The sequence below is a fragment of the Sorex fumeus genome, unplaced genomic scaffold (genome assembly GCF_029834395.1).
Source record: "Sorex fumeus unplaced genomic scaffold, SorFum_2.1 ptg000030l, whole genome shotgun sequence".
In the NCBI taxonomy this organism is placed as follows: Eukaryota; Metazoa; Chordata; class Mammalia; order Eulipotyphla; family Soricidae; genus Sorex; species Sorex fumeus.
Window position 1 is genome coordinate 18,821,035 of NW_026606087.1, and position 9,883 is coordinate 18,830,917.

At 48.3% G+C, this 9,883-nt stretch overlaps 1 protein-coding gene across 3 annotated transcripts in view; it reads left to right on the forward strand.

Annotated features, from left to right (window-relative positions):
• POLD3 (DNA polymerase delta 3, accessory subunit) overlaps positions 1-9,557 on the forward strand; it is a 45,463-nt gene extending 35,906 nt beyond the window's left edge. For 2 of the 3 annotated variants that reach the window (XM_056115913.1, XM_056115914.1), the window contains exons 11-12: positions 2,583-2,661; positions 8,595-9,557. In XM_056115913.1, the coding sequence (XP_055971888.1) occupies positions 2,583-2,661; positions 8,595-8,797 (282 nt within the window). In that variant the 3' untranslated portion in view covers positions 8,798-9,557. The remainder of the gene's footprint in view (positions 1-2,582; positions 2,662-8,594) is intronic. The other variant, XM_056115912.1, reaches the window with a different exon arrangement.
• The last annotated feature ends 326 nt before the right edge of the window (positions 9,558-9,883 follow it).

The following is a 9,883-nucleotide window of genomic DNA, read 5'->3' on the forward strand; positions in this document are numbered from 1 at the left end:
GTTTTCCAGATGCCAGTAAGCGGCTCTTGTCTCCCTCACTCTCCCATAGGTCAGAGAAAGCCGCCGTTCCCACACCTCTCACCTGAAGTGAGATTGTGGCTGTAACGTGTGATCCCGGGAAAGTTGAAGAGGGATCTCGGGAGCAAATCTGTTTTGTTTGTTTATTATGACCTCCTGAGTCAGGGGTGATACAGAATTGTACAAAACGAGATCTCCCCATTTGAGAAGAAAGTTTGTGAAATTGCAGAACAACTTAACACAGTTGTTTCTCAGAGCCCTACTGGGAACGAGCTAGGTCGAAACAGCTGGCAGCCATTAGGGAAACCTAGTTTGGAATGGCCTTCAGCTCCACCTCGCTGCCATCACCTAGTGTAGATGATGAAGAATGAGAAAAAGTGCTGGTTCTTCTCCACGCCTTGATCATTTTCATTGTACTGTCATTCAAATGTTGCACTGTGTCACTGTCAATGTCACTGTCCTCCCGTAGTTCATCGATTTGCTCGAGCGGGCCCAGTAACGTCTCCATTGTGACAATTGTTACTGTGTTTGGCGTATCGAATACGTCATGGGTAGCTTGCCAGGCTCTGCCGTGCGGGTGAGATACTCTCGGTAGCTTGCCGGGCTCTCCTAGAGGGGCGGAGGAATTGAACTCGGGTCAGCCATGTTGGCCACTTGCAAGGCAAACGCCCTACCCGCTGTGCCATCGCTCCAGCCCGTTGCACTGTGTATAAAATCTTTTAGGGGTGGCCAGGGGGGCCCCCAACGGCTCTTCCCCTAGCCACCTGGGTTTGAGGGTTGGGGGGGTGCCCAGGCCACTCCCGCAGCCAGGGCGGCCCAGGCTGTGGGCCAAGCCAGTTGATTGATCAGATGCCACTTATTCCATTCTCCCCACGTGCCTGCCCCAGTCTCTCTGAGCCTCCCATCCTAGTCTCACACTGCTCCTAATTCCCGTCTCCTTCTGTCTCTCCCGCGCATCTCTCCACACTCCATCTCGCAGCCTGGGCGCTCTCTCTCCACATGCCTGCTCCTGTATTCTTCTACATTCTTCTCTCTCTGTCCCCCTTGCTATTCCCTCCGCGGTCCATCTTGCCACCCTGCTTCCCTGCTCTCTCCTCTCTCTCCCCAGCTCTTTTATCTCTCCCACTCCCCTGCACTCTGGGCTGACACTGCACCTAGTCAGGTAGGAAAATGAACATAAGAAAGCCCTTCCTGAGGGCCCACCAAATTCAAAGGGAACACCACCTAAAAGCCCTTCCTGACTGCCCCAAGCAAAATACCTCCTACGGTGTTTTTTCCTTTCCTCAGTCCAATAACCATCAGCATCTTAAATACTAGTTATTTTTGTATGGACACAGTAAGAGATACCATTGAGGCTTGTAGGGCAGCTCTCCTGGGAACATCTTGCCACAGACTCAGACTACAGTGTTCAGGCCAGATTAATTATTCTTAACCCTAGCAGGGTCTAAATCTAGTTATTACCTTTTGGATCATGACAGCATTTGTCCATGACGAAGTTCTTAAGTTATAGTTAAGCATTATGGCGCTTTGGCCAGACCCATCTCAATGCCAGGGTAGCACATAGCTTACCGTTTGCCCTGGTTCCATCCAGTCCCTCGTCGGGACCCTGCTTTTGGGGGTGCTAGGAAGTAAGGGCAGCTGAGGCTTAGGTAAGAGAACAGAAGCCCAGGAGGAAAATATTACTGAGAGTCACAATACAAAAACATGTCTTCTTGTGTCCATACAAAAAGGACATTGCTTTGAATAAACTATGCAAAGGACTTAGGGAGAAGAGAAAAACAATATTTACAAGTCAACAGAGCACAAAGAAAGAAGTTACAAATAAACACAGGAATGGGAGCACTGTGATGGGAGCAACCCAATATACCTAAACTACCTGAGGCTATGCAGGAAGGACAAAATGTTGTTATCCTCCTACAGCACTGGTTTTCTCTTTCGTTGGAAAGAAAACTCTGATTGACTTACGGTGATGCCCAGAAATGGGTATTTCAGCAACTACTTACTGGTGTGAAACAAAGGGGGTGTAATGTTGGCCTGTCACTCTGAGGGACTGGTGTCTATAATGAGGCGTGTTCCCCAGAACCTTCGCTCCCCTGACAGCTGCTGCAGCCCTCCCTTCAGCCCTTTCAGCAGGGGTCTGTTTCGTCTTTCTCCACAGCATCCTTGTGCTGTTGTCCTTTAACCATGGTGCCTATAGCTCCTGTCAGGCTTGTTGACGGACAGCGGGTCAGTTGGGCTGCTATTTCCCGGAAACAGTGAAACGCTGGGCCTGCACATACAGCAAGTGTAGTAGGACTGCTTCCCTATCAGTCAGCTTTTTAATCACAGTGGAACACTGAAGGGTGATGGATCTGGAGCAGAAATCTCTTTTGTGGAGGGGTTGGGGGAGCCACCCACCTCCTAGTGCTCAGGGCTTACTCCTGGTTCCGTGTTCATGGTGGACCTCTGGGGACAGAGGTGCTGCATCGGAGCGAGCACGGCAAGCACCCCACCTGCTTTGTTATTGCTCTGGCCCCTCATTACTTTTCTCTCCAGCTTAATGTTGTATATTCTGATCTTTCCAGAGCTCAAGTGGAGAAAGCAGAAGAAAACGAAGGCGGGTGCTGAAATCTAAAACCTTTGTGGACGAGGAAGGCTGCATAGGTGAGAAAAGTTTGGGCTGTAAATCCCATCGTTAGCATACTGAGGCAGCCAGACCTGAAGCAGCGGGCCTTAAACTGTAAAGTGCCCGTGACTCCCCCAGACTATGCCCTGCTGCTGTCTTGTCCCCCACACTTTGGTTCTTGTGGTTTTTTAATTTTTTTCCATTTTCATTAAACACCATGGTTTACCAAATATAAACTACCCCCCCCCCAAATTTGATTTACAAAAAAGAAAAAAAAATCATGATGCACTTGTTACAGGCATTCAACATTCCTACACCAATCCCACGACCAGATGAGCTTCCCTCCACATTGTCCCCATTTTCTTAGACACCACCACCTGCTTAGCAGGCCCAAAATAATTTAATTTATATTAATTGTTATATTAATTGTGGCTAATGAAATTCTCAAAAATTACTTCAGTAAAAGAAAATTTGTGAAAATTGTATATCATCATGGGGACATTAAGCCCTTGTCTGAAGGTCTGCCAAGATGTTGTTGCTAGGTAGTTGAGCCTCTGTTAATTTTGTTTTTTGAGCTTAGCTGGCTTCTCTGCTACTTTCCCATCTAATTTTTTGTGCGTCTGCTGGGGTGTCAGTATTGTAGAGTTTGGAGATGCCTCATAACCGCAAGCGCAGCCGCACGCTCCAGAAACCCCAGAACACTGAACTGGGCAGTGAGCTTACGTGGCGGCCATTGTGGGGTGAGTGACCCACACTTTGAATAATGAGATACAGTGGGTCCTTGAAGAACTTCATTCCTTCTGTGACCTTTTGTCAGATAGAAGAAAAGAAAAACAAAATCCAGGTCCAGTCAACAATAGAAAATCAACACTGAACAATTCAGTGTTACTCAAGGACCTGATTTCAGTGTATGGCATTTGCTCAGTTGCTTTCTAAGAAACTAGCGATGATGTTAGGTAAGCACTGGCTTTATAAAGAACACTGCAGCTGAAGTGAGGACCCCTGGGTTCTTGTTGGCACCAGGTCAATAAAAATAAGTGTTGAGTACTTCCGTACAGGGTATATCAATTTTGGGGGGGTAGGTGGAGAAGATTCATTTTGTCTTCATGTAGGGTTGTTTAAGACTGGGTCAGCAGTGGAAAGAAGCTCCTACAGATCAGTGGATTCTGAAGGGCGGAGTCCTTGGCATTAGTTCTTCAGAGATACTGATCTAAAACACTGCCTTTAAGTTTCCTATTTGTAAGCCACGTGGGTGTTGAGACACTGGCCGATCCTTTAGTCATTTTCAGCTTGTTCCATCCTTTCCATATTTGAGCCAGACTGTTGTGTGGCCTTAGGGTAGACATCTTGAGTACTGATGGGATACTCAGGCCCTTGTACCATAGTTTTGTGTAAGCAGAGAATTGTGGGTTTGGGCCCTTGGTTGGAGACCCCAGAATCATCCTTTCTCCCTTCCTATGGTACCTGTCACAGCTCAAAAATATTCGACTCTTGTCCTTTCCTGATTTATATTTTTACCTTCAAAAGATAGATGAGCTTGGGGCTGGAGCGATAGCACAGAAGGTAGGTGTTTGCCTTGCAGGCAGCCGACCTGGGTTCAATTCCCAGCATCCCATGTGGTCCCCCGAGCACCTCCAGGAGTAATTCCTGAGTGCAGAGTCAGGAGTAACCCCTGAGCATTGCTGGGTGTGGCCCATAAAGCAAAAAAAAAAAAAAAAAGATGAGCTCTGAAGAGTCCCCTTTTTCTCAGCACTGAGGTTGTTAAGACTGGTGAAGACATCTCGTCAGCTTGGTGCCTATCCTCTTCCCCACTTCTCAGCCTTCTGAAAGGGCCTTTGTCCTCATGATTCTAGCACAGTTGGGGAATAACATCCATACATGTGGAAATTCTGTACTCAGCCAAATTTCTTCCAAACTACAAATTCTAGACTTCATGTGGTCTTGTTTTGAGGCTTCTAGTAGTGCATTTTTAAGCCTCTTGGTTCGGTGGTAGTAATATATGTGTTTGCTGTTGATTTCTTATTTTTCCTGTTAAACATTTAAACTTAAGAGGACAAAAGCAGGAGTGCCAGTTTTTCCCCTCCTATCCCAGAGGAAAAGTGGCAAATACATCTTTATGAGAGTTCACTGGGAACTTCTGGCTAATTACCTATGCTTTGTTCAAAACACAGTACAAGTTTTGGCCAGGTGTGGGCTGTGAACTTTTTGCGCGCCTGTCTCCAGACAACACTATTAAAAGCCTTGGAGGCAACCATGAAAACTCTGCTCACATACCACTTTTTTTCTTTTTTTGTTTTAAGGTTTTTAGTCCAAGCTCACCCTAATGAATCTTGGCTCCTATTAACAACAGTAGAGTTCCGCTTGCTCCCTGCTTGGGCGTTCCAAGCATACCAGCTCAGAACGATGGCTCTGTCTTAATGCCACAGAGTTGTTCTGGGGGCTTAAAATACTGATCTTGGGGACTGAGCCATAGGGCAGCGGGTAGAGCACTTGCCTTGCATGCAGCCAGCCTGAGTTCGATCCCTAGCATGCCATATGATCCCCAACCACCACCAGGAGTAATTCCTGAGTCAGAGCCTGGAATGGCCCCTGCGTATCACTGGGGGTGGGTGACCCAAAAACCAAAAAAACAAGAAGCAGCTGATATTTTCAGTTGTGGGAGTTTGCTGCAGGAATTGTGGCATTGGGCCCCAGTGATGGGGATTTCTAGACAAAATGAATTTCTAATTGCAAAATAGTTGAACGAAGAATTTAAACATTTACCTGCACCTTTGTGCTTTTTGTTTTTTTAATGGTAGCCCAGATAATTGGCATGTTGTCCAGCTAAAATAAAGGTCCTATACTTAGGGCATGGCAGTGGGGAAGAGGTGTGGATGGGACTTTGGGCCATGCTGAATGGTTCTCAGGGGCTACTCCCTGCTCGGTGCATAGGGGACCATGTGGTACTGGAGGATTGAACTGAGATTGGCCGTATGCAATATTAGCACCTCACCTCCATTCTGCCTCTCCAGCCAGAAAGGCCTTGTTTGCCCTGGCCCAGAGACTCCCAACTGAATCCCAAAATGAATTAGTGCCATACAGAGATGTCTCTGGAACCCAACCATTTACAGTCTAGAAATTTACGTTTACAATCGTAGCTGCGTGAGCTCTCATGATATTCAAAATGAGCTATGGAAAATATATTATCTAGTGTCTGCTCCTGGCAGGTAGGCTTGAATGGTGGTGGGAAAATTCGAGCAAAATTAATGCCCAAAATTAGAGAGAGAGTATTGGGGAAATTGTCTGCCATAGAGGCAGGGTGAGGCCTGAGACGTGTGTATGTGTGTGTGTGTGTGGGGGGGGTGATACTTGGGACATTGGTGGTGGAAAATGTGCACTGGTGGAGGGATGGGTGTTCCATCATTGTCTTGGTTGAATCTCAATCATGGAAGCTTTGTAACTCTATCTCACAGTGATACAATAAAGTAATGTGGAGTTCATGCCTAATTCGAACAGCTTATTCAATGACTGGAACAAATAGCAGTACTCCTACTTTTTTTTTTTTTAAGGCCTTGTTTTCATTTTGTTGTTGGAGAGTGGGACCCCAAGCAATACACAGGAGGCCCTTGGGGACTCCACTGGTGACTCAGTCCAGGAAGTTAGGGTCGCCAGACATTTTCAGCTAACCAGGCAGGGCACTTGTTGAACGCAAGGGCCCTGTGGTACCAGCGCCAGGCACCTCCAGGGCTCATCCAGCCATTCTGCGGGGAGCATGCGCACGGGAGTCAGACCCGGGTTGGGCATGGTGAGCAGGCACCCTCGCCACCGCCTTCCCGCTCCAGGGTCGGCATTTGTAGGCTGAACTCTTGGTCTTACAGTATGAAGTTCCAGCAGCTTTGCATGTAGATGAGGTCTCAGAGCACACCAGGTGTGCTGCCCATGGAATTTTGTTGGTGCTCCCCTAACTGGTTTTTCATTCCCCCAAGCAAGACATTGCATAAGATTGGCACTAAGGCGGCCAATGGTTTTATTAATAAGTAGTGAAATAATGAGCTATTCGATGTTGGAGTTTAGTATCAGAGACTTGGTGCCATTTGGCTAGAGATGATGTAGCTTGTGAAGGCCTTGGTGGTGTCTTCATAGAGCAGGGACTATTAGTTAATAGTAAGTTGTTTTTTCTATATCTGTAGTGGTATTGTAGGTTTCTTTAATTGGAAACATTGAGTCAATAACTTAGCACTTTGTTTCTGTAACCTAATGATATTATGCGTTTTAAGTTTATTTGGGATGGACGGAGGGACGGATAGTAATTACATAGTAATTACGGATTGTAATCATAATTATTGGACTAGTGGGTATGCTATGAAAATTCTTTAATTATCTTAGAATAATATTTTTCGAACTTTGCTGAGCATGGGAACTTCCTGAGGATCTGAAGTTCTGATTCTGTGGCCTAGGTAGAACCTGAGATTTTGCGTGTTTTGTTTTACAATGTCAGGGATTGAACTCGGTGCTTTATACATGCAGAACAAGTACTGTACCACTGTGCAATCCTCCACTCACTACCCCCCCTCCCCCGCCCTGGCCAATATTTTTATTTTTAATATGCTCAGAGGAGATTATCGTATTTCTGGTCTGGAGCTCCCAGGAGCCCAGCTGAGGACCGAGGCCTTCGAGAACACACTAATTTATGTTTGAAGCTTGACTCTCTCTTTTTCAGCTGGCAAGAGTCAGAAAAGCGAATTCTAGAGTCTTGGAAGTAATGGCAAATCATCGGAAGGGCGGGGAAGGGGGGGCACTGTTAATTGTGCATCTTGAATAGGATGAGTAGATAAGGTGGAGGAAGGCTCCCTACTTATCCCCAGTTGACCTCGAGGTTAATCCACGGTGAGGAGATTGCAGGACTTGCCAGAGATTTTCAGGGTGGTGCGAGAGAGCATGGCCCTGAGGACATGTTCAGAAAGCCTTTTCTCTGTTCATCCCACACCTGCTGGGTCTGAAACTCTGAAAATGGAACCTGTTTTGTGACATGCCGTGCAGGTGACTTGAGTGGCAAACTAGGTGCTAGAGTAAATACAAAGCATTTCTCTAGACCAGCTTAACAGTTAATGATAAATACTTCCGAGCCTTAAACGGCTGCCATTCTTTAATGAGGGAAAAAATCCGTTTCTCTTGCTTATGCATATTCTGTTCCTTGGTTCCACAAAAAGGAGTCCTTTTCTTTTAGTTCCCCAGCACATTCTGCCATTGGGGGACTGAGAAGGAACTCTCCTCGCCCCTGTGGCTGCTGTAGCTCTCCCAAGCCGCAGGAAGGTGGCATTGTGCTCTTGTGGTTGTGTGGGCGGCATTGCCCACTGGAGCTCCCTGGAAGCTGGGCCAGTCCTTCCCCACTTTTCCCTGCTGGACAGGGTGCAGGGAGGTATGTGAAAAAGGTTACCAACAGGAGAGGAGGCAAAACATAGTCTTCTGGCTGTAGGGAGTAAGAAGACGGGTAACTTTCTCATTTTATCATTGTCCTTTCAAAGTTTCCTATCAGTTTCTGGCATCTGGTAGGATTTTCTTGGAGTGGTTATCTTCGATGTATAGATTGCAAAGTCTTGGGTCACAGAATCAGTGGTCACTCAGAACTAGTAAGTCTGTGTCTCTGAGGTGTGGCAGAGCGTGGGGGACTTGGGGTAGAGCTGGCCTGGAGGGTCCCTTGGCAGTAAGCCAGGCTGGGAGCTGGCAGGATGGCAGAGATTCCAACCAGGACCACGGGTCGGAGAGGTGAGGGTGGGGCGGTGAGCGTGGGGCGAGGTACATGAAATCAGCTAAGGCTGCAGTGGCGCCATGCATGGCAGTGGGGGCTGAGGGTGGGGCTCAGGGGATGCCCGATCCCCTGGCGGGAGGCTTCCAGGCACCTCTGTCCGGGGGTTGGAAGGGATGCAGGTGAACACGGCCTCCTGTGGCAGCGACAGGATTCATTCATGCCCCACGTTTCTCTTTGTCGTAGTGACTGAAAAAGTCTACGAGAGTGAATCCTGCACAGATAGTGAAGAGGAGCTGAAGACCAAGACCGGCCCTCTGCATAGGCCCCTCGCCCTGACTGTGAAGAAAGAGCCCAAGGAGGAACGAAAGGGACCCAAGAAAGGGACTGGGGCTCTGGGCAAGGCCAACAGACAAGCACCTATTACCGGCTTCTTCCAGAAGAAGTGAGCTGCCGTCTCTGAGGGCCGCTGTGGCGAGGGGGGCTGACGCTCGCTTACTGTGTAAGTCCATTCAGCGCCGCACCTCGCCTGTGGCAAGACTGTGCTTTCCTCCCGGGCGGCTCCGTTTGTTTCTGGTTGTTGGCCAAAAGGAAGTCACCTCGAAGCAAGAGGCAGAAGAATATTTAAAATCAGTGTCCCTTCTGGTGACATTTTCAAGCACAATCTTTCACCTGTCCAGGAAAAGAATTTCTTCTGAGCATGAATTGGAGCAGGTTTCGGAAAGATCCCTGAAGCCGTGGTGGCTACTGCACTGGCCTTGCTCACCCTGTTGTGTCCTGGTGCACTTGTGGCCCAGGAACTGGTCCTTGTTGCTGTGTATTCTGGGACTTGTGTGCATCTGTTACCCCTGAGTTTCCTGATGTGTTGACTACTCCCCTCCACTCCTTCCCCAAGGCCACACTTCGGGAGAGGCTCTTCACTTTGAAGTCGTCTCAGTCCTGCTTCCACTAACGGCCGAGACAGCAGTCTCCCTGGAGCCCTCCGTCCTCCTGTGCAGTGCGCTGACCCTGACTGCAGACTGGTACACCCCGTAGCCTGGCTCTCCAGCCCTCATTCTTGGCTAGGGAGAGCCTCAGCCGAGCATAGATAGAAATGGACCGAGGCGTTCAGCTCCTCAGAAGCCGTCGCATGACGGTGCCAAGACGCGTCCTGATGTTGACCCAGGCGCGCTCTGCTCTTTGACTTTTCTCTCCTCTCCTCTCCCTTGCCCTGGACAATTAAATAAAGGTGAAAAAGAGAATCTTTCCTCTGTGCCTGACTTTATTCCTTCCTGTGTCCAGCTGTCAGTAAAATTTCCTCTGGAGGAAACCGAGTGTTTAGAAGTGGCCCTTCTCCAGGTGGGGCATGAGGAAACCGACGTAGACAGTCTCTGGATCTGCAGTCTCCCAGGCCTGAGAGATCAGGCTCCCCCAGGAAGGGAGGGAGCAGCCGAGTGGTGCAGTGTCTCAGCAGCAAATAAGGCGTTCTCATTTGTTGCAGATGGGGAAAACTACCGATCCCACGGCTGGCTGGCCAGCGCTTCCTTCTGCTTGGA